General features: G+C 39.3%; 1 protein-coding gene across 1 annotated transcript in view; it reads right to left on the bottom strand.

Moving 5' to 3' along the window:
• The window catches only part of ARHGEF38 (Rho guanine nucleotide exchange factor 38), a 175,476-nt gene that overhangs the window by 89,653 nt on the left and 60,039 nt on the right, over positions 1-25,784 (bottom strand). Inside the window, exon 3 of the mRNA XM_004380204.2 lies at positions 9,656-9,779. Coding sequence (XP_004380261.1) covers positions 9,656-9,779 — 124 coding nt within the window. The remainder of the gene's footprint in view (positions 1-9,655; positions 9,780-25,784) is intronic.

Genomic DNA, 25,784 nt, shown 5'->3' with positions numbered 1-25,784 from the left:
CAAACGCTCTAAATTGTCTTTCTCTTCAAGGATAAACTCACCCTCAGGAGAAAGCATGAGAAAAATTACAATTTCTTTATAACAAGCTTCTTTCAGTTCTAGTTCTCAGCACAGTTCACATGAAGAAAGCAAGTAGACTCAAGTGTATCCAATTCTTTGAAAAATTACAAAATGCAAATGCATATAAGAGGCTCCACCGTGGCTTTGGTTATCTGTTGCTATATAACAAACCACCTCAACACTTAGAGGATTAAAACAACGTTATTTCATTTTCTTGCACAGTTCTATGGGTTAACTGGGCTTAGCAGTATGGTTCTTCTGCTTCACTTGATGTCACCCAGGGCTGCAGTCATCCAGGGGTTCTGGGAGCTGTAACATCCTAGATGCCCCATGCACAAGTCTACTGCCTTGGCTGGGATGGCTAGGCTGGTCTCAGCTGATACGCTGGGATAGCTCGGTCACACTCTCACTCCATGTAGTCTCAGGTCTGCTCCCTTTCCATGTGGCTTCTCCGCACGATATCCCCAGCAGGGTGGCTAGACTTCTTAAATGGCAAACTCCCCAATTTACAAAAGCAGACATTTCCAGGCTTTCTTAAAGTTTAGCCCAGAATTGGCACAGTGTCATTTCTGTTGCATTGCATTTGTTAAAGTGAGTCACAGGGTCTGCCCAGAGTCAACGTGCAAGTAGAGTACATAGTGGTATGAATGCCAAGAGGCATGGTCCATTGAGGACCAGCTACTGCAATTGCTGTTCACTTTTCCAAATATGGAAATGATACTTAATATGCTGAATATCTCTTCACAGGAGAAAATGTGTCACCTTCTTAGATATATGTAACATCAAGATGTGCAGATATTGAGAACATCTAGAAACTGTACACAGCCAGCAAATCTAATCTGTTTGTCTTGAGAATTATGATCAGGATCTTTGAAAAAAATTCAAATTTTATCCAATTTTCACAAGCAAAAAACAAATCAAGCTTTGGTAACACATGGGTCAATTTAATATTCTCAGGATAATAGCAATTTAGTAATCAAAAAAAACAACCAAACCCATTGCCGTCGAGTTGGTTCCGACTCACAGAGACCCTATAGGACAGAGTAGAACGGCCCCATAGGGTTTCCAAGGAGCAGCTGGTGGATTTGAACTGCCGACATTTTGGTTAGCAGCTGAACTCTTAGACACTGTGCCACCAGCGATCCAATTTAGTAAGTTACCACATATTAGATATTTATTCAAGATAAGCACTGGGTTATCACCCTTTACACATGATTTTACTTAATCTTCAAAAAAATCCCTATGAGACTGAGTTGCTGAGTGGAGGGCTGTGGGGACCATGGTCTCTGGGAACATCTAGCTCAATTGGCATAACACAGTTTCTGAAGACAATGTTCTACCTTCTACCTTGGTGAGTAGCGTCTGGGCTCTTAAAAGCCTGTGAGCAGCCATCTAAGACTCACCCCTTTGGGAGCAAGGGAGAATCAAGAGAACAGGGTACAAGGAAAAGATTAGTCCAAAGGACTAATGGACCACAGCTACCAAGGCCTCCACCAGACTGAGTCCAGTACAGCTAGACGGTGCCCAGCTACCACCACCGGTTGCTCTGACCGGCATCACAACAGAGGGTTCTGGACAGAGCTGGAGAAGGATGTAGAACAAAATTCTAACATACACAAAAAAGACCAAATTTACTGGACTGAAAGAGACTGGAGAAACCCCAAGAGTATGGCCCCCAGACACTCTTTTAGCTCAGTGGTGAAGTCACTTCCTAGGTTCACCGTTCAGCCAGGGATTGGACAGCTACATATAACAAAACGGGACTAATGAGGCACAACAGTCCAGGGACAAGGACTAGAAGGCAGAAGGGGACAGGAAAGCTGGTGATAGGGAACCCAAGGTTGAGTAAGGACAGTGTTGACATGTAGTGAAGTTCTTAACCATTGTCATAGGGTAATATGTGTACTAACTGTTTGATGAGATACTATTTTGTTCTGTAAACCTTCATCTAAAGTGAGAATAGCAGCACAACTGGAAGAATGCAATCGATGTCACTGAATTGTGCATGTAGAAATTTTTGAAATGGTGTATCTTTGGCTATGTATATTTTCACCGAAAAAAAAAAAAGTCGAGAAGGGAGAGGGTTGACATGTCATGGGGTTGTTAACCAATGTCATAAAACAATATGTGTACTGTTTAATGAGAAACTATTGGTTCTGTAAACCTTCACCTAAAGTACAATAAAAAAGAAAAAATAATCCCTATGAGTAGGTATTATTGCCTCCAATTTCCAAATGAAAAACGAGTTCAATGAAATTTTGTAACTTATCTAAAATCACACATCTAACAATTGGATAATCCAGGATATCTATGAACCCAAGTCAACCTGATATTGAAGCCCATGTGTTCTTAAATTCTACACTGTCATCTTACTTGTTTTGTCCTTCTTCACTATTTAAGTCATTACAGAATGGCGTTCAATTTAAGTGGAAACAAGAGCCACATCTCATACTCCCATTTCTAAAGATTTAGAACCTATTTCTTATCTACATCTCTCATTGCCACCGAGTCGATTCTGACTCATAGCGACCCTGTAGAACAGAGTAGAACTGACCCATAGAGTTTCCAAGGCTATAAATCTTTACAGAAGTAGACCGCCACATCTTTCTCCAGCAGAGTGGCTGGTGGGTTCAAACTGTTGATCGTTTGGTTCGCAGCAGAGTGCTTTAATTACTGTGCCACCAAGGCTCCTTCCTATCTACATAGCCTGATTAAATCAAGAGTCTAAAATCAATTTTCTATCTTGACAGGATAGCCCAGACAATTGCCTAGAACTCTCAGATCTTCTGCAAACATATTCCTCTGTGCTTAAACTTGAGCCTCATTCAAACCCCAAGGTTATTGAGTAAAATTCTCCTCCTGATTTATCTAGGTATCAGGCAAGTTTCCCCTTTGGCATTAGAGCTGTGAATCATAAATTCTCATTTATGCCATCTAAGGACAGAGAAATGGGACACCTGTGCTTTTCATTTTGTGGTAACATGGGTTTGGAAATATCTCACTGATAATCAGTTTACCTTATGAAATGTAAGATCTCTGGTGATGGAAATTGCCAGTGAACTCTGTCTTTATACAGTTGTGTATGAGCCATGGGGCCTCCTTGGCTCAGTATGCTCCAGCCACGTTGGATTGCTGTCCTTTATAGCAACTTCCCATACTCTCCTGTCTGGAGGCACTTACCCTATTTCTCATGTAGAAAGTCTTTTGCCCCCATCTCAACCTTTCTAAATCCTTCAAGTCCAAACTTAAAAGCCACCTTCCCATAGTATTTTTCCTCATCATCTGAGTTGAAATTAATCTCTCTTCTGTGAACCTGTATTAATTATCTATTTCTGCTGAAAAAAATCACCATAAAACTTAGTGGCTTGAAACAACAACTGTTTTTTTGCTCACAGTTCTATGGGTGAACAATTTGAACAGAACTCAAACTCAATAGCTTACTTTCATGTGGTGTTGACAAAGTTTACTCGTATGTTTGCAGTCAATTGATGGTTTGGCTGGGAATCAGCTGATTCCAGAGGGTCTTCCTCACATGTCTGGGGCCTTGACTGTGTTGATTGGAATGGCTGGGCAGTTTGGGCCTCTCTCTCCATCAACAGAGTGTGGAAGTCACAAGGCTATTGTAGAACATCATGTTGCTGCACTTTATTGGTCACAGACAGCCCAGATACAAAGGGTAGGCAAATCAAAGTAAGACTTCATTTCTTTTTTCAGTATGGACTTATTATTGCTTTGTTGGGTTTTTTTTTTCCAAAAAAATTTTCTGCAATCTTCCTTCTCATTGCAACTCATGATTACTAACTTTGAAATTGTGAACATTTTCAATTGAATTTTCTCTGTATACCATAATATTTTTAAACTTTTTATTTTAAACTAATTTTAAACTTACAGAAATGTTGCAAAAATAGTACTCAGTTTCCAAATATCCCTGACTTAGCTTCCGCAATATTAACATCCTACGTAAGCATAGTATGTCAGAAAAAGGTCAGTAACATTGGTACAATTCTATTAACTAAAGACCTATTTGAGTTTGCTCACTAATGTCCTTTTACTGTTCTAGAATCTATCCAGATTCTCAGTTGCATTTAATTGTTACTCCTCCTTGATCTCCTGCAGTCTGTCACAGTTCCTCAGTCTTGCATTATCCTTCATGACCTTGATACTTTGGAAGAGTATCGATCAGTTATTTTATTGAGTATACCTCATCTGAGTTTGTCTGATGATGTCTGAGGCTTTCTCATGATAGCACATTTACTTGGCAAAAGTATCACAGATACAACGATATGTTCCCCTTGGTACATTGTATCATAGGTTCAAGATGTGGGTATGTACTGTTACTGGTGTTGTTGACCTTGATCACTTTATTAAGGTCATCTCTGCCAGGTTTCTGAATGTAAAGCTACCATCTTTCCCTCTGAAGGTAATAAATTACTTGGGAAGATACTTCGGAATATGTAAAGTCCATTTGTCACTAAACTTTCACCCACTAATTTTAACGTTCATCAGTGGATCTTATCTGTAACAATTATTACCATAATTGTGGTGATTTTCTGTTTTCCTTAATGGTGATTTTCTGTTTTCCTTTTTTCGTCTACATTATTACTTGAAGTCTACTATAAGGAAGAGCTGCTGTCTCTTCCTATTTATTTAAATTAATATGTACTCATTGATATTTATCTTATTCTATGAATTATAAACCAATACTAGCATTATTTCTTATGTTACTCAAATTTGTAAATTGTAATATTTTTAATTGAGAACATACTCCCTCAGTAAGCACAGAGGCACCTAATATGCTCAGAGAAAATTTTGACAAATGGAGAATTTTCATATTACATATATTTGGTTATGTGCGCTAGGCTGCTAACCAAAAGGTCGGCAGTTCAAACCCACCAGTGGCTCTCTGGGAGAAAAAAACTAAAAATCTGCTCCCAAAAAGATTATAGTCTGGGAAACCCTCTGAGGCAGTTCTCCTCTGTCATATAAGGTTGCTGCGTCAGAATTGATCAATGGCACAAAACAGTGTATATGCGTGTGTGTGTGTAAAAGTGTAAATATTAGAGCTGAAATATTTTCACAGATACTACCTCCATTTGGATTTCTTTTCTTTCGTTATTTTTGCAAAATAAAACTCATCAAATAAATTGTCTCTATTAAAGATTTTTAAATGTTTTCCTAAACTTAGATATTGCAAATCTATCTAAATAAAGAGGTATTCCATCAAAAGTTTCTTCCCATAAGTCAAGTGTTCCAAAGTACAATTCTAGAATTTCAAATTTAAATCTTCTATACAATGAGAGCGCTAGTTATTTAGTTTCTTTAGCTTGTTCCTTATTTTTGTATTCCTTGTTTTCAATGTCTTCCTGTTTGCAATTTTGTTTTCAATAATTACAACTTTGTAGAAGATTAAAAAGCTGAAGTTATTTTTTCCCTCTGTTTGTTAAATGTTTAGCTAAAGACTTCCAATTGATCTTGAACAAATGCAATACAATTTCAGAGGTCTTGTTTACAAAAAAAAAAATTCAGTGCCATTTTAGGGTACTTTGGTTAATTTATTAAGTGGTGCTTCAAAGAATCAAGCATTTCTAAAAACAGATAAGTGATCAGCAGCAAAGAAATTGTGTACTGCCATGCTAAAGATTTTTTTGTATTTAATATAAATTTTATGCCCCAAATTTTGTAGTTGACTCTATAAAAGCATGTGCCAATTTTGACACCTACAGTTCCTATTTTAGTTAACATAATATCACAGCTTTAATTATATATGCATCACAATAAATCCCAAGTAAATTTCTGCTATATAGGCTTTTTGTTTTAGTGAAAACATTGTTTTACCATGATGCTATGCTCCACAAAAATTTGTATTTATAGTATCATTTGTATTCCTAATGTTGAATTTTTCATTTAAAGTTACAGTAACATTTACAATAAAGTCAACCAATTCACCTTTGACACAATATACTTCCAAAAGTTTTTTTTTTTTTTTTAATTCTGTGAATTGTATTAAAAATGTTTGCTTACTGTTGGAATTAACTGATTTTCTATTTTATTCATCTGCTGATAGTGTATGAAATGGTCATCATTTAACTGTTTGCAAAACTCTTCTGCTAATGGTGCCAACTCATTAATAGCCATTACTTTACATTTCCATAGGCCCAAGGGAACTTGGAATTAAATCTGAGTAAAACTGATTTAGAATAACTGTCATTTGATCTAAATGAAAAGTCATGTTGCACAGAGTGATATGTAACACACCTTCTGCAGCTGCATGTGTTAAATCTCATACTTTGGACACAGTCTTTTAAAAATAATGACTAACTTTTGATGTAGATGCGGGTTGCTTCTTTGGCAGATTTGTGTCTTCTCGTTTTCTTATGTCCATGATGGTGTTAAAGACCTCATGGTGGATGATAAGTATTTTGTGTGTTATATGTTCACTATCAACTTTCTTGAGAAAGAGAAAATGAATACTTAATTTTTAAACATGCATCATGAAACTCTTGCTTCTGAAAGGGTTTGTTGCAAAATAAAATAATCCTAGACAAACAATTTTTAAAAAGGGTTGTAGATTTATATCATACAGTAAATAACCAAACTCCGGTAGCAATAGCATCCAGACTTTCTGTAGCAGGACTGCTCAGTCTCTATTTCCCACACATTTCACTTACATCTAATCTGTAATTCCCTACATGTCTTACTAATCCCACTGATTGGCAGCCTGGTGGCTTCATGCTTCTCATAGGTCACAGTCATGGGCCACCCAGCACAGGCTAAGGAACAGCTAGCTGGTACACTCAGTGGACGGCAGGGACAGCCACATCAAATACATCCCCCACCATCACTAGAAGGAAAGAGTTAGTTATCACTAGTCATTCATGTCCAAATGTCTTCATTTTGTCAGCCAGTGCTCTGCATGCTACACTTGAAAGGAAGATGTATGTTTCATTGTAGAAACAGTTGAAGAATAGAAAAGGTTGTGAAAGAAGAGACGGGCTATCTTTCAGAGTTTACCATGTGTTAAAGCTCTATTCACTGCACAGACCTCCTACACCCTACTAGAGGAGACCATGTCAGATATTGAAGTACAAGGCAGGGGTCTTACAAAACTTCTTATAAAGCAACAATTAATAATGATACTTCTTTAAAAAGAAAACATCTAGAAGAGACGCTAAACTAGGCTGAATGCTTAAACAGTAGGTTAAAAACTGGGTACTAGTTTCCTGGAACACTAGGAAAACCAGCATACATGGTCACCTTAAACCTGGAATTGTCTTTCACTCCAGCACATGCAACCAACCACTAAATCTTGTTTATACCTTCTTCCACATTGTTCTTGAATCTCACCCCCATATTCTATTCTCACTGTTTCCATTTTAGCCTAGACGCTTGTTACCACATGCCTGTATTATTTATAACAGCCTATTTGCTTACCTAGGGGCAGCGGTGGTTCAGTGGTAGAGTTCTCATCTTCCGTGCAGGAGACTCGGGTTCAAATCTTGCATAATGAACCTCAAGCGCAGCCACCACTCGTCTGTCAGTGGAGGCTTGTGTGTTGCTATGATGCTGAGCATGTTTCAGTGGAGCTTACAAACTAAGGCAAACTAGGAAGAAAGCCCTGGCAATCTACTTCCAACAATCAGCCAGTGAAAACCCTATGGATCACAATGGTTCAATCCGGTTGTGCATGGGGTCACCATGAGTCAGGGCCAACTTGACAGCAGCTAATAACATTTCCTGGTCTAGGACTCAATTTCTCCTTCTTTCCTTTCTCTTCATACCTAACATGTTTTGTTTCTCCAGAAATTTTTGTCTCATCATACCGTTGCTGAAAAACCTTTTACTGGTTCCTCATTACCTGCAAACTAAATTCCAAACTTCGATTCCAAGAACAATCTGTGCCTAACCTGCTTTTCTAGATTCATTTCTCACTCTTTCTTAACATGAATCTTTACTCCAGCTTAACTTGATTACTCACCATGTTCTAAACACACTTGGTATTTGGCATTTGCTGTCCATATTTTGATCATGTTGTTACTTACTTTTAGAATCTTCTCCTCAACCTGGACCCCACTTGTTGAAATCTTACCTATACCTTTAATGTCTAGTCCAAGTAACATCTTCAAGACTCCTGTGATTTCCCTCTAGAAATGTTCTCTTTATGCTCTGAAGTTCTGTTGCTGTATAGAAACTGCACTGATGGTGTAGTATACAAATCAATTCAAGGATCCATTTGATCGTAAGCTTTCGAAGGACAAAGATGACCTCTTTCATCTTTTGACCTCCAACAATGCCATACAACACCTTATTCTTTGAAGATGTATTCAGTGACTATTCATTAAGTGAATTAATAAATGAATGACCAATGAATCTGTACTTAAGTGATAATGAATAGAGTCTTTTCTTTTAGAAAATATCCTTACAGGTTATTGGGGATGTTTAACCACAAGAACGTATTGAATTGGTGGGAGAATTTAAACCTGTTCATTGGAGAAATATTTTGGGGTAGGCTGACCTTTTGATCTGTAAAAATACTGCAAATAGACAGGTCATTTCTTTTACCTTTGTATGAGATCAACCTGGCTTGTTAAACAGTGGATCTTTCATAAATACTAAACAAGACCAATTTCATATATTTTTATAACTTTGATTTTTTTGTGATAAATATAGAAGATGTGTGTGTCTCAAAGAGAAGATCCATATCAAACTGTTTACAGTGACTACTTGTGGCTACTTGGAAGGCAGTGACATTGGCAAAGTGTATGAAAAGGACTTTTACTGTTACTCTCTATATATTTCTGAAATGTTTTAATGTTTTTGTAATGAGTATATATTGTGTATTACATTTAAAGTGGAAAAATGATGATTTTTTAAGAACTTTTAGCCTACATGACACTGTATATATGGTACCTTCATGTCACAACCATCTTCAAGAAGTTCACGACACAGTATTCCCTTTGAAACTCCCAAGAAATGGAGAGAATAAAATGTTGGCTCAACATTTTCCGAATGATAGTTTCTGTAATTGTTTTTGAAAATCTCACCAGAGTAAGAAAATAAAGTATCTATCTATGATAGTTTGAGAGTAAAAACATATTTGAAAAGCAAATGAAATGGAGAAAAAGAAAACACATGGAAAAAAAGCAGATCTTGTGTAAGTTTTTTTTAATATAAATCCTCATGTAAAAGGCAATCTAAAAATAAATCTATTTATAGGCATGCAATCTGAAAACATTGTGACTAAAGTCAATATCGCTACTAGAAGTTTCAAATATTTAATTCTTTAAGAATCAAGTAAGTGTTAGCCATAAAATAAAATGAGAGAACATCGGGAAGGCAAAGAGTTCGAAAGATTGAAAATTAAAAAGCAAATGGTATGCTTAGTGCTACTCAGGGACTTCAGCAAATGTATATAAACCCATTTGAAAATAAATACAGAGTCCGTGTAATTACAATGAGACTGAAGATGGTGTTTAGCATTTATATATCTCCTGGGAAGCTTAGTGAAGCAGGATGAAGCATAAAACCAAAGCAAAGGGAGGTTGTTAAAATATTATTTCCTGTTGTATTGTAGAACTCAAGAAGAGAATAAACATACCTATTACTTGCATGGCCGGTTCCACATCTGCTGTGGCCTCGTCCAGCAGTGACAGTAGCTTGGCTGATATCTGATGCACGGATTCAATGTTGCTAAACAAGCTATCCACGTCCAGCCTATCAATCTGCAGAAACACAAACACTGAGCGCCAGCTGACAGAGTGACACTCTGTTTTTCAGGATGTTTTCTCTTGCTAAACAGTGAAGCACTTTGTATGCCCACCCATGCTGCCTCTATCAACCGCTTCTGTAAACATTCTTATTTGGGATTTGTAGGGTAAAGGCGTAGTTTTTCACCCAAGAAATTGGGATGGCCCATCTGTTACCTCTATCTTTTTCTTTATTTTGAATAAGTTTTAATGGCTTGAGTGCACATCTACACATTCCTACAAGAACCAGAGCGGGAAGAAGATTTGGGCAACCTAGTAAGTATTTTGGTTAAGTGCTACAGCTGTTAACCAAAAGGTCAGCAGTTCAAATCCACCGGCCGATCCTTGGAAACTCTATGGGGCAGTTACACTCTGTCCTGTAGGGAGGGTCACTATGAGTCAGAATCCACTTGATGGCAATGGATTTGGTTTGGTTTTTTTGTAATAATAAGTATTTTTACTGGAGCCCTAGTGGTGCGGTGATTAAGAGCTCAGCTGCTAACTGAAAGTTTGGCAGTTGAAATCCACCAGCCGCTCCTTGGAAGCCCTGTAGGGTAGTTCTATTCTGTCCTATAAGGTCGCTATGAGTTGGAATCAACTCGATGGCAACAGGTTTGGTTTTGGGTTTATGAAGGTATGTGGAGTCCCTGAGTGGGACAAACAGTTAAGCGCACCGCTATTAACTGAAAGATTGGCAATTCGAACCCACCAGAGGCTGCCTCAGAAGAAAGTCCCGGCTTTCTGCTTCCAAAAGGTCACAGTCGTGGAAAACCCTGTGGAGCACAGTTCTACTCTGCAACACACAGGGTCACCATGAGTCAGAATCGACCCCACAGCAACTGGTTTTATGAAGACATGTACTAGAGTATATGAATCTAGAGTACTTCACTGCTTACACATAAGAATTTGAGCCTTAGCTTAGACAAATAACTATTTTCAAAGCTGTTTTGAAATCACAGATATTCTAAAAGTGATCACAGTGGATGTATTGGGTTGTTTCTTGCTTTTTTAATTAAAAGATATCTTGCAAGAAATGTGAATGAAAAGGTCCCCCAAACGTGTTCTACTGATAAAAGATTCATCAGATTTTGTAAAAGCATGCACACCCACAGAAAGCAGTAATTATTTTTAGATCTATTGTTGGTGCTTATAATAATTTATTTGTTCAGTCATCCATTCTTTCATGGGATATTTCTTGAGCACCTTCTGTGTACCAAGAATTGTGATAGAAGCCAGACTCCGTCATAGGTATTGGCTGGAGTCTAAGGACGGCCAACTCCTAAGTTATCAAAGCAAAATTTGGTATCTGCCCTGATTTTGCTGGGTCTTACTCAAAATGTTTCCCTTGAGTTTAAATCAGATCTGCTTCCATAAGCAAACAGCGTCTATTCAGGGCATGGCCAGGTTGGTGCAGGCTCCACTGGGCTACAGCAGGGAACAGGACCAGGTGCCTGGTTTATTGTGCATGAGGTCAAAGGTGGATAACCAAGCCATCAGAAATCAAGTCATGGAAGAGCTTCAAAGTCGAAAAGCAAGGTTGTTGGTCCAAAACCAGGACAGCAAAATCAGGGGCAAGAGAGAAACAGAGAATCTAGCTAAGGGTCAGAAAAGGGTGCTGAGAAATTAAGGGAAATCAGGAGTAAGGGATGTAAGAGATAGGCTTGGAGGAATTCTGGAGATGAAGGTCAACTGCAGCTTCTTCCCATCCTTTAAGCATCATTTTCTTAGAAGTGCCAGATTTATTTAAGGGGGAGGAAGGAGACAATGTGTTTATATGTTTATTCCACCTTTTTCTGACATTGGCCCATCTGTTGCCCATATTGGACATGGGCGCTATTTTGATAAGGATATTCTATTATTGGATACGGAAGCATGACTTCACATCGTACCTTGTTGAAACTTGATAAGTGTTTCAGTTATTTCTTATGCAATATAGTTTTGCTGTACACAACATTTCTTTTAACTATCTTGGGAAATTTCTCACCTTTCTATAATCAGTCATGTTCTCAGGATAACTCCCAGCCTCCCTTGTAGCCAAATTCCATGTGATTAAATGCAGGGGGTTTATTTCAATATAGGACTATCTTTTTTTTTTTTACTACTCTTATGTATTCTGGAATTATTACATTATAATCACTATTAGCTCTTAGGGCCTTTAAGCCAGTGTTTCACAAAGTGTTCTTTCATTAAGCACTCAATTTAAAAGGAGAAGGTACATGTGGCTCTTTTGCCTGAAATCTATGGATATTCCAGACTTCCTATTTCTATACTAGAATATATATTTAATATTATACAAAATGTTTAAAAGGCATATAACAGCTATATGGCTTTTTTGTTAATTATAATTTTAAATTATAAAAAGTCACATATCTCTGAATACCACTGATTTAATACATTACTCATCCTAAGGAATTGTCTTATGTGTTGGGAATTAAATTCACAAGGTGTAACATTGCATAGTGCAATAGATTTGTTTCCCCAAAGCTGTGTAAGAATAAAACTTTTGTAGATTGGTTTATATTTTGAATGAACTAGCTGTATGGTTTTTTAAATCATTGTTTGAAATGAATCCTTCTAAAATGTGAAATGCCATTCCCTAAATTTACCTGCTTTGTAAAGATAGAAGATCAGATTTAACTCATATGGTATATTCCTATTAATATTTCATTTTGTTGGGCAAACTTTATTCTGAAGAAATTGTAGTGTTTTATATTTATTATTTCCTATATAATTTCAACTTCTCTGTAAAATATGAATTTTTATCTGTAAAATTTGAAGAGGGGAAAACAAATGCACAATGAAGAGAGGTGCTGTACTTAAAATTATGCAAGAAGTTAAGGACAGAGCAAGAACAAGAAATTGACTATTTTGATGTATCCTTTAGTCCATTACCAGCTAATACTAATAGTAGAGTACTTTGCTGGCTCTGTTTTGTTTTTTGTTTGTTTGTTCTTTAGTTTTCCACTAAGTTGTCTCTTTACTTCTACAATTCATTTGCCAAGGTCAGTATCCTGCATGTTTGTCTGGTTCAGATTATAAATCCTTTTAGCAAGGATTTAATTCTGCATTTTATCTATAATCTTAGCTCAATGTAGCAAATATGAAACAATAAAATGTAAGTTTTAATTACATTTCTTCCTGAAGGACAGAAAGGATTAAAACATCAATTGGACTGGTCAGTCACTTATATCCCAATGGGCCCATGGGGATTACGTGAATCATAAAATAAATTCGTGTCCAGTCACTGCTATGCCAAGGAGCAAACAAATACCTGGTCCAAACAGGCTTTTAAAACTGGTGGATGATTTTATGATTACTGATAAAAATTCAAGGAAACATCTATATGCATTTATTAATCATTTACTAGAAACAGGCAATGCTCTAAGAGCTTAGTTGAATTGTTTTAAATGCATTAAAAATTCATTTTTTTGAAAAAAAAGATTTAGTCTAATTATGTATACGTTATTCTAAGCAAAATCGATATATAACAATTCAAACTTACAAATCAGAAAATTTAAAGATCAATGTTTCCTTTGACAATTTAATTTTTTGCTTTACAAAAATATTCATCACAGGATGTATTTCAAATAGCAAGTTTCCATTACATTTAAACACTTACTGGGCCTACAACTGCATATATGCCAAATTCCCCAGGAAGAAATACCTAAGTAAAGGAAAACATTCCTATAAAATTACATTAATTCAGACAGCGTCATCATTGTTACAGAATTACTTCGTACTTCTCCATGCACCTTTCACTCACTGTTTCCAAGGCGTTCCCTGCATTTTCCTGCTTTCAAACCTTAGTCCATGCCTTTCACTTAGTTCAAAAATGCTTTCTCCTCATATAACCTTTCACCTTTCTGCCTGTCTGAAATGGAATATGGTAATGACAGTGTTTGTCTGTCTAGTAGTTTTGTCCATCTTTTTGTCTCAACCCACCGTTTTTAGGGGGGAGGGTCTGTTTGGGAAACCACAGCTCCTCAACTCTATCTGGTCCTGGTAGAACTATCAGTCATAGTGCTTGTCCCCTTCCCTGCCACCTGCAGTGGTAGGCATGTGACCTAAGCTGGCCAATCAGTGTATCCCGTGATCCTAGCAACAGTGATCGTTCAAGACGGTCAGGTGCCCCAAAGGAGAGCCAATGAGAATCACCACTGATTTTTAATAAATGGATGTTGGTAAACAGAGGGCCTGGACTGAAGCTCTAAGTATGTAAGTTTCTGTCTTCTGCAGTCATGTATGTGAAGAACTTGTGATAAAGTCAATACAAAGAGAAAAGCTAAGCCTGGCAGCACCATGTTAACCCCTGAATCTAGCCTTGCTTAAAGTAGGGCATCTCTATTACAAAGTAAATAAATTGCCTTTTTAATTTAAGCTAGTTTGAATTTTATTTCTGTTATCTATAACCTTTACAAGACTAATAAACTTTCCTTTAATTCTAGCCAAAATCCCACTTCCTTCAAGAAACTTTTCTGTTTCCTTGGCCAAAATTAACCCCTCCCTCTCCTGCAATCATATGACTTTTTTTGTATTATTCATTGTTTGTACTGAAGCCCATTATATATATTAGGGGTTGTCATGGACTGAATTGTGTCTCCCTAAAATATCTGTCAACTTGGCTAGTCCATGACTCCCAGTATTGTGTGATTGTCCACCATTTTGTCATCTGATGTGATTTTCCTATGTGTTGTAAATCCTACTTCTATGATGTTAATGAAGTGGGATTAGGGGCAGGGATGTTAGTGAGGCAGGATTCAATCTACAAGATTAGGTTGTGTCTTAAGCCAATCTCTTTTGAGATATAAAAGAAAGAAGTGAGCAGAGGGACATGCAGACCTCATACCACGAAGAAACAAGAGCCAGGAGAATAGCGTGTTCTTTGGACCTGGGGTCCCTGCGCTGAGAAGCTCCGCAACCAGGGGAAGACTGATGACAAGGACCTTCCTCCAGAAAGATAGAAAGAGAAAGCCTTCCCCTGGAGTTGGCACCCTGAATTCGGACTTCTAGACTCCTAGACTGTGAAAGAATAAAAATTTCTCTTTGTTAAAGCCATCCACTTGTAATATTTCTGTTACAGCAGCACTAGATAACTGAGACAGGGATATTTATTGATTTATTTGTCTCTATGCCAAAACTAGAATGTTCCTTGAAGTGAAAATGGCAAGGCTTTTGCTCACTTTCTTTGAACATGTTATCAGGAAAGACCAATGGCTATAAAAGAACATCATGTTTAGTAAAGTAAAGTCAGCTGGATTGACACATAGCCACAACAACAGACTCAGACATATCAATGATGATAAAGATGGCACAGGACTGGGCAACATTTGATTCTGTTATACAAAAGTTTGCCATGAGTTGGAGCCCACTTGATGGCAACGTAACAACATCAGGGTTCCTCCAGGACACTCATCTTGGTGAGTTATTTGAATACCCCACCATGTCTAATGCAGTGCTGGGCTCATACATAGGTACTTAATAAAAGTTTAACAATTTGAATTGAATTGAATTTTTACACTCTAAATGATCTGTTTGCTCTTGTTTTTTTTTTTTTTTTTTTAAACACTTTATTGTGGTTTGGGTGAAAACTTACAGAGCAAATTAGTTTCCCCTTCAATAATTTATATGCATTTTTTTGTTACATTAGTTGCATGCCCCTCAATGTGACAGCACTCTACCCACTTCCTCCCTGAGTTCCCTGTTTCCATTCACCCATCTTTCCTACCCCTTCCTGCTTTCTGAACTTTGTTTTTGAGCAAATGCTACCCTTTTAGTCTGGTATGGTTGATTATTCTGAGGAGCAAGTTCCTCATGGGTATTATTGTTCACTTCACAGGCCTGTCTATTGTTTGGCTGAAAAGCAGTCTCCAGGAATGTGTTCACTTCCAGGTCTGAAGGGGTCTAAGGGCCATAGTCTTGGAGGTTCCACCATGGTCTATTTACTCTTATGGGAGCCCTAAATAAATGTTTTTTAACCCTCCACTGGGCTCTGAATAACAAGTATACAGAGATCAAAAGCGGTTTAAAGAAAAAATAAAACTACCTAATTTGGCAGTTCAAAATAGTACATTAAGTGGATATTTTATAATTTTCTACCTACTTTTATTTACAAAGACAAACTGGTGTGCTCAGTTTGGCTATTACCATACTTGGCGAATTTGCTGACTGAGGCCAAACCTCTCCTTTAGTTTACACTGTGAAATCCTTGTTTATTGTTTTCTGTTTAATAAGCCCAGGGCTACTCATCCTAAACCCAGTCACTGGAGGAATAACCAAACATTTAAGTGCCACACAGGTCTGCAACCTGAAATAAAGTTTCTTTTTAAATAAATTAAGTTACTATCATAAAAGTAGTTCATGTCCATTGTAGGAAACTAAAGATGAGTAGATAAATAAAAGAGCCCTGGTGGCGCAGTGGTTAAGAGCTCAGCTACTAACCAAAAGGTCGGTAGTTCAAATCCACCAGGCGCTCCTTGGAAACCCTACGGGGCAGTTCTACTCTGTCCTATAGGGGTGCTATGAGTTGGAATCAACTCGACGGCAATGGGTTTTGTTTTTCGGTTTAGGTAAGTAAAAAACAAAACAAAAGAAAGAAACTACAATCCCCCATAATTTACCACATAGTGATAACCACTGATGCTATTTTTCAGGTGTGTCCTTCGAGACTGTTTTTCTCTGCATGTGTGTCTGTGTGTACATCTATACAAAAAGAATACTTAAAATAATGTTAAAAACACTTCTTTTACTGAACAGAATCACAAGAACATCTTTTCACGTTGTTAATTTTCCTCAACTGCACTATTTTTAATGTCAGTATTGTGTAGAAATACTTATAACTCACTTAACCAATCACTGAGAATCTAGATATATTACTATTTTCACTATTATAAATAGCTCTCCTGGCTAAAGCCTTGTGCACACCCACGATTATTTCCTTATGCTGAATTTCGTAAGTGTAATTACTGAGTTAAAGTTATTTATTTTTAAGGCTATTAATAGGTGTTGGCAAATTATAGCAGCAATTACAAACATTGTTCTTCTAACAACTGATGGATAAAAACCCTCAGTTGGATATTACTGCCCTGGCTTCAACTTGGAAATATATTTTTAGGCCCCTAATCTGATAATCAAAATCACACAAGTGAAAAGTTCCAGGTATATGCCCATGACACACACACAACTGTAGAAGCGGGAAGAAAATAAACATCATTGCTTTTGAGGGCTCTGGTGATTACTACCAACAAAATGCTTCTCTGAGAATTCTTTCTAGAAAAGGCTTACATCAGTTAATGTTTCCTTTAACACTTTAATTCCTTGCTTTATAAAAGCGTTCATCACAGGGAATATTTCAAATAGCAAGTTAATGTCTGCCTAGTTTAGATTATAAATCCATGTAGTGTGCATTTTGCGTGTTTTCACAATCAATCCAGATTCAATATAGGGTCCAGTCCTGGTCCCCAGCACTTACCCTAGTCATTACTTTTAGAAGTAGAATTTATATAGGGCAAATCCACCTGAATGTCATTGACTGAGTTTACATGACCTTGGCCCCATCTACCCCGTCTATAAGGCAGTTCCACGCACTGCATTAGGTGAGGTCTGGGTATAGTCCCTGAAATTAGATCCCTCCAGCACTGATTTTTAGGTCATCCACCGCATGACACTGGGCTGTAACAACTAAGGTGGGAATGGAGAAAAGCCGTATTAGTGCTGGGGAGGTATAAAGAAAACTCTAAGACGTGAAGACCCAGTGCAGACGTTCTGAAAGGGAAGCAGCAGGTCTGGTTTCACTTTTTAGTGGCAGAACTGAGAAGGGGCATGCTTGTGAGACAGTAATTGCAGCAACTGAAAAAAGAGAAGATGTTGGCAGAAGGCCCAGGCCCCCACCGGGCTAGGAGAATTAGCCAATGACTATGGCATTTACTCCACAGTTGGCTTCTAGATTACAAAGTTTTTCAAGGTAATCTAGCCATTATTTCTTCAGGTTTCTTCAAATTGCTGATTTGTTTGTGTGAAAGTCCCGGCTGCGAAACTAGATTCCAAACTGGCTGATTAAGTCAAACCACTGCGCTGAACCAACATCACAGCTAGACAGCAAGTCTTTTAACTAATCTGGCGGGTAAATGCTCAAGTTACCTGATGACTGCCCCAAACACTGCAGGCCAGAAGACATTAATGTAGACACGCCTGTCTTAGCACAGATACGTTAATCCCTCTGTGGAACAAAGGGCTGGGACTCTAGGGCAGCAATTTGGGTTTGTGCAGGAGGAAGAGCAGAGCCAACAGTGAGTGGGGATTGATGGCCCCTGTGGTCAAACCTGAGAGGTCCCTGAGGCATCTGAGAAAAGAAGAAGACAAAGAAGTCCAGCCCAAGCTTTGTTTTGACTAATAACAGAAAAATAGAGTCCAGGGACTGATCTTTTTGGATGAAAGGTAGGTAGTTGACCAAAGATACTTGCCTTTGCTTCTCTGATCTCCCTAGACACAGGGACAAGCAGGAAAGAAGTTACTTGGCGGAGGCTGGGGATGGGCTTCAGGTTTGCCATTCGTTCCTATTTAGAATTTTATGTGAAATGCTCAGAGGACAAACAGTACTGAGCTGAAGGTCCAGTACATCTTGTGATACTATATGAAATTACAAAAAGTATAAAATAAACACATGAGCTATGTTGTCAAAACACAGGCGAAAGTAACTTGGAGATATTTTGGAGCAACCAGTGAAATTTAAGAAAAATACATAAAATTTTAATGTGCCCAATTTGATCCAAAAATTAGATACAAGGTCTCTGGCTGGGCATGACGGATAGAGTTAACATTTTTGTGCTTTGATAACTTGAGTGCTTACTATCTGTTTGTGTGTGTGTGTGTGTGTGTGTGTGTGTGTGTGTTCATTCTTTCTTCTTCCTGTATATATACTCAAACTCAGAGCTTATTAGGGTAAAAAACCAACCAGCCAAAAGATAAACAATACTGTCAACCTTTCAATAAAAACCCAAAGCCAGTTGCGTAGAGTTGATTCCAACTCATAGCGACCCTATAGGACAGAGCAGAACTGCCCCATAGGGTTTCTAAGGAGTGGCTGGGGGATTTGAACTGCCAACCTTTTGGTTAGCAGCCGTAGCTCTTAACCAGTGCACCACCAGGGCTCAGAATGCCCATATCCTTCAGGTTTAATATCTGAAAGAAACTACTGATATTTAAAATGACTTTGCTCAACACTTAGCAATTTTTTTCCATTTACTAACATAATTGCAAAGTTCTAATTTTCAATAAAGGAGCCTTGGTGGTGCAATGGTTAAGCATTCACCTGGTAACCGAAAAATTGGCGATTCTAACCCATCTGGCGGCTCCAAGGGAGAAAGACCTGGCAATCTGCTTCCATAAAGATTACAGCCAAGAAAATCCTACAGAGCAGTTCTACTGTCCCATGGAGTCACTGTAAGTGGAAATCGACTGGACAGCAGCTAACAACAACAACAACGATTTTCAGTAATATGTTCAAAGATGTTGAGACTCCTGGATTCACTAAAAAAAAATTTTTTAAAGATAGGTTAGGCTTTTGAAAAAGAATACATTTGCTTGAGATGATAAATGAAGGAAGAAAAAAGGAATGAGAAAAAATGTGATGGGCAGGTGTATAACGGTAGTCTGTGGTAAGGCAGAAACCAGGGACAAAACTGTTTTGACATAGAACAAATACTTAGGAAGTCTATCTGTATCATAAATTCTGAGATTTTCCAGGGTTCAGTCATTTGGCCGCTAAGTTCCCACATCTTCTCCTTGGGAGAGTTGCACTTTAGTGCTCTGACTACCATATCAAGGTTAATCATGGCTCTGCTCAAAAATTTCCAGTGGTTTTCCATCCCCAACCACATAAAGTCAAAACTCCTGGCATGGCCTTGCCTCTGCATCCTATCTTGCCTTACCTCCCACCACCTGACGCTCCAGCCACACTGCACTACTTGATCTCCAACCACACACCGCGCTACTCCATACAGTGTTTTCTCTCCTCATGCCGCTTCCTTGGAATCCAATAATGATAGGAACAATACAACAAAAGGTGAAACTCATACACGTCTTGCCTTGATTTCATTTGGCGTGTCAATTCCTTAGTCATCAAACACAAAGTGAGAATGGATGGTTTGCCATATGCAGAACTTACAACAGAAATTTCAGTAAACTGCATGAGAAACCTAAAGGGGGCTGTGGCAGAGGGAAAGTGAAGGCTAAGATGGATGAAGCTGCACTCCTGCAGATCGTTAGGGCAAGAGGTGTCCTTGGACTTGATGTGGACCCTGGGAGGGAGAGGTGGTGTGCGTCCATCTCTGCTCCTGCCGAGGACTGAAGGGCAGAAAATAAAGGTAAACCCTGGACGCCGACGGGCAGAGGAAGGGGCTGCAATCCACCAACTTGAATTCATTCACGTGAGTAAAGTGAACTTCAGGAGAAAATCCTCTCTACCACCACCATGGAACTTTCTCAAAAAGCCAGGAAAGTGTACCCATGAGGGAGTCACATTATAACCTCTGCCAGGTCCAGAAAATGTAAAGCCAGTTTATGATGATACCAGTTCTTCCCCTTACCACTCTTCCCAACCATCCTCCCATGTGGTCAGAAGCCAGCTGGCGAGCTGGCATGAGGGAACAAGGAGGAGCAGCGCTAGCAGAAGAATCAGAGAGGAAGCAACCCTACTCCCTCTTCCCATTGCAGGGGTCCAGGTGAAGCAGGCTTGTGCTGGGGAAAAAGGGAGTTGATACCCAAGTCAGAGTTGAAATTAACATCTGGGACAGACATTCTAATTCCCCAGTTGAGACTGTGTTTGTTATTTCATGTCTATTACATAAGCATAGAAGAAAAATCATGGGCCTGCCAAGAGTTTTCACCTTGAGTCAGGGCAGGATTTTCCCACTGTGTGCATTTTGAAAGGAGCCTGGGTTGCAAAAGTGGCTTGCAGTTGGCTGCTATCCTAACTGTTGGCAGTTCAAACCCACCCAGGGGCTCCATGAACCACTTCCGCAAAGATTACAGCCAAGAAAGCCCTATAGGGCAATTCTATTCTGTAACGCACGAGTTGGAATCTACTTACCAGCAATGTTTTGTTTGTTTCGGTGCATTTTAAAGGGCTGATGGAAGACAAGCACAAAGTTGTGTCTGTTACACAATGAGTCTTGCTTGATCAGCATTGTCATTTATTGAGTACTCATGAGCCAAAAATTCCGCTAGATTTTTTACCTATATTCTAGTTCATGTATTCCTTACAAAACACAATGATTGTATCTTTTTCTTCAATTGAAGAAACCAAAGCTCAGAGAGGGTAAAATGTTTGTCCGAAGTCACACAGTCGTGAGTCTCAGAGCCAAGGTGAGACAGAGGGCTGTTTAACCACTATGCAAGGCAGCCTCTCTGCTTTGACAAGCTAACAAGTGATCCCTTAATAATCAGTTCAGGGCACAGCTTTCCACAAAGCCTCCCATGATCACCTAGGCAGGGCTAAGGTACTCTGCTCCCATAATTACCAACCTATACTTCTACCCTGGTACTTAATCACAATATTATGAAAATATATCTGGCTGTCACACTTGACTATAATTTGAGATCAGCTACAATCTTGTATTCACCTCAGTCTCTTGAGCTCTTAGAACTCATCCTAACAGAACCAAAGAAAAAAGATATCTAACGAGAAAAGGCTACTTTCATCAGGTAAGTATTCACGTGGGCTTACTTCCTGAAAAAGTACATTGGTTAAGCTCACAGGCTTTAGAGTTCAGCTCCGTGGACTTAAATTCTATTTCTGCTACTTCTTAGCTGTGTGGCCACGGTTAAGTTACTTAACCTCTCTGTGCCTTGGTTTTCTCATTAGTAAAGTGTGGATAATTAAGCCTATTTCATAAGATGATGTGAGAATTAAATGAATATAAGTAAGTTGTTTATTTAGAACACTGCCTGGCACATAATAAGTGCCCAATAAATGTTAGCTATTATTATTATTACTATTAAAGTTATGAGTATAGTTGTTAAATGAATTTTAACTACAGGTAGTCCCCGACTTATGACGTAGTTGAGTTACGACGAAACACACTTAGGACAGTATTTTGTTTGTTTTTTGTACATCTTATCGTTAGTAATATGTATTACATACAATGTTGCAGTGCATAGTTTGCTGATGTTATCATTCTCAGATGTTCAAAGATCCGATTTATAAAGACAATGATAATAAAAGGCAATAATAATGAAAACCAGGGGGGAAAAAAAAGAGGTATTCAACTTACATCAGAACCAAATTGCGATGGAGTCGTCAGAATAGACGACTGTGATTAAGTCAGGGACTACCTATATACTGCTAGCTGAAACAGTAGTCCCCAAGCTGGACATAGCAGTTCCAAACTGATCTCTTAGATGACTAATTCCTGACAAACAAATGTAAGTTTGTTTGCACTCCTCATAGCACTGTGCTAAACTCTGAATCTGAGAACCACACAGAAAAAGGAAGAAAACAAGAATGAGTGTTGGTTTTAGGGAGCAGAACTAGTCCCTGGCAACGTGTTAAAATTGCTTGTAACTTCTCACTTTCCTGCTTTTTGAACAACTACCTCTTTGTTAAGAACTCAAGGTTCTGAGCCAAGTGTCCTTAAGTTGCCTGAGTTCCAGAAGAGTCTCGAAACTCAGCAGAGTTTTTGGACTTCACTGGGGAGGCAGAATGACAGAAACAAATGTGAACCCTCGAGTGCGCACAGGTTGTTGGAGACCCCATGTGCTAACTGTACCACTAGATTCCAGACTGCAAACCCCGGGGTCACTACAGGCTCTCGCCTCCGTCACCCTTACCTCCAATGTTGATAGTTTAAGTACACTATCCGCAAAATTAATTTAGGGTTTTTTTGGTCACTCTATAAAATTCTATAAAGGACTCAACTTATGCCTCTAAAAAAGCTTCTAAACTAATCTCCTTTCACTATCCTCCAAACCAGTTTACTTAATACTTTCATATTAGTCTTTCTAAAATAGTTTTCCTAGAAGATAGGTTTACATGTATAACTCTCATGCTTTAAAACATTCAGTTGCTCTCAGTTGCCTACAGGAAAGACCTCAAATTCCTCAGACTGACATTTCTGTCCAGCCAAGACCTATCTCGTCTTACTCCTATTGTTTTTATTTTTGTAAGAATCATCTGCTCGAATCAAAAGGAATTATATTCTCACACTTGTCCTGTGCTAGCTCACCTACAACTTTTGCTCTTGTGGTTGAACCCTTTGGGACTGATCTCCTGGCCCTGCCTTTGCCATCCAAAGCTTACCCAGTGCAGATTCCATTCTTTGCTAGTGCTTCCTGGGCCACTCACCCAGCTTGATCATCCATCCATCCATTTTTTCAATAAACCTTTATTACTATCCATGCTCCAGGCACTGTACTAGATGTTGGGGATAGAATAGTGAACAAATGAGACCAAAGTTCATGACTCATAAAGGACACAAGTAAACAAGATAAACAAGTAAAGTATACAGTATTTAGGAGCCCTGGTGACATAGTGGTTAAGTGCTCAGCTGCTAACTGAAAGGTGGGCGGTTCAAACCCATCAGCCTCCACTGGAGAAAGATGTGTCAGTCTTCTTCGGTAAAGATTACAGCCTTGGAAACCCTATGGGGCAGTTTTGCTCTGTCCTATAGAGTCACTATGAGAATCTATTTGACAGCAATGAGTTTGGTTTTGGATTACACAGTATTTAAATATAGAGTTAAATGCTATAGGGACTGCAGTTTTAGATGGAGTTGCAGATACTGCAGATGCTTCCCCCGTATCCCTTTGATATTAAATTTTGTTGTACACATTGAAGGCTTTCTGCTGCAGGCATATGTGACCCTCTACCTAAACACTTCCTGTGACCACAGGCGCCTGCTCAGCCTACACAGCAGGCCAGAAACGCTGGGAATTACCAACCCCAGGGGCATCCCTCAACCAATGCCTAATGGGAATTGGTGGATAAATAACCCTCAGATGGAACAGCTCTGAGGTGTGTTCTGTACAGTCTCCCAGAGATCCCCGTGGGATATGAGTCTCAGTTGGCCTCAGAGGTAACCTGCTCATTATCAGTTGCTGTCAAGTCAGTTCCAATCCATGATGATCCCCTGTGTGTCAGAGAAGAACTGTGCTCCACAGGGTTTTCAATGGCTGATTTTTCGGAAGTAGATCACCAGGCCTTTCTTCTGAGGCACCTCTGGGTGAACTTGAACCTCCAACCTTTGGTTAGCAACTGAGTGCATTAACTGTTTGCACCACCAAAGGACTCCCAAACCTGCTCATTAATGTACCTACCCTATATGGTCTTCCTTCCCTTCTCTGTTGCATTTCCCCATTCCTTTACTGCTGTTCCAAGGAATCATCTCCCATACTTCTGGAAAAATGGCGCTCCAGGCAGAAGCACCATGCCGTCCCTCCATGGCAAAAATCCGAAAAACTAAGCCAAACAGAGAAAACAGCAATCCTGAAACCCTAAAACATCAAATGGAGAGATAAAGAACTCAGCCAAGCACCAATGGAGTGAGAAAACTGACAGAGAATGGAGAGCAAGGAGAGATTCACGCAGAGGTCCCCTATCAGCTAATGCAGTGCAGATCCGCCATCTTGGACTCCTATCAAAGACCAGCAAATAGGGGGTATGAGAAAGCAGCTTCACAGAGCTTCCAGCGGGAGACAGAACAACTGGTAATTTGCAATATAGGCTTTCCCGCCCCCCACACTTCTTCACCCCTCACTCAGCCTCCTCTGCTTCCCACTGCCACAGTCTCTTGTCCGGGAAGCACCAGCTGCTTGGATTCCACCCACCCACAATGGCCGGCTCTCTGAGTGCCATTTGTTGGCTGCTGGTGTTGCTTTTTTTCCACTTCTTTTGATTTCTTCCTTACCTCTCACCACCTCCCCCTCCTTTCACTCAAATACCTGATTCCATGAGCCATCTTTGCTTCTTCCTGAGGGGCTGCAGAACTCCGTTCGAGTGTGGAGCTGCTTCCTGGTCTGGGCTGCCGGGCTGGTGGGATCCCAGGGCTTTTGTTTGTTTGTTTTGAATTGTTTGTGTGTTTTCTTATCCTTTTCTTGAGTTGGGAGCCCATTCTGGCCGGGCGGTGCTGCACAACTTGGAGCCTACCCCCTCGGCTTAAGCAGATGCCCAGAGGGATCCCTGAGGGTATTTCTTTTTTCGTGGGGTTTTTTTTTTTTTTCTGTTTTTTTGGGGGGGCTTTTCTTGTTTCTTTTTTTTTTAATTTGTTTTGTTTTCTTTTCCCTCTTTTTGTCTTTCTTCTTTACTCAGTTTCTCGTCTCTCTATACCTTCCTTCTCTTTCTGTTCCCTGAATACCTGGCGCTGAATACCTCTACACCTTCTAGCCAGGCTGTACTGCAACACCTGAGAACAACTTCCCCAGACCTCATAGCTACACTGGTGGGATCCCTGAGAGCTTCGCTGTTCTATTACCTTTCTGATTTTTATTTATTCATTCTTTTCTTCTTTTTTTCTTCTTCTTCCCCTTTTTGTTTTTCTCCATTTCATAGTCTCTCATCTCTCCACTCCAACAGCAAGCTCCCTCTAGCGCTCTTTTTTGTTTGCTTGTATGTTTTTGGCTCCTGTTCCTCTCTCATCTATTCCATATCCATCTTAGCTCGACACGTAACAATCTCCCCCCTACATCCTGCCTACCTGCACCATGCGCTTAACATCACACCACCAAGCGGCACAGGCATGGCCTACTGGAACCTGCCCTGCACTGATTACTGACCCACCCTAGTGGCTGTAGTAAGTGCCACAAACAACCCATCCCAGTAATTCCTCTTCAGCTAGACCTGCCCTGCTGTACCACATCTGAGCGACTGACCCTGCCAGTTGGAGAACGAGGTGAACAGTATCGTGCCCGCAGATGAGCAAACAACAAAGAACACACAGCCCGCCTGCTTGGACATAGCCAAATTAAAAAAAAAAAGGATGAAACAAATAA

Source organism: Trichechus manatus, unplaced genomic scaffold (assembly GCF_000243295.1).
Source record: "Trichechus manatus latirostris isolate Lorelei unplaced genomic scaffold, TriManLat1.0 scaffold00071, whole genome shotgun sequence".
In the NCBI taxonomy this organism is placed as follows: Eukaryota; Metazoa; Chordata; class Mammalia; order Sirenia; family Trichechidae; genus Trichechus; species Trichechus manatus.
The sequence above is the reverse complement of the archived record's forward strand: the minus strand, read 5'-3'. Positions and strand labels throughout refer to the sequence as shown.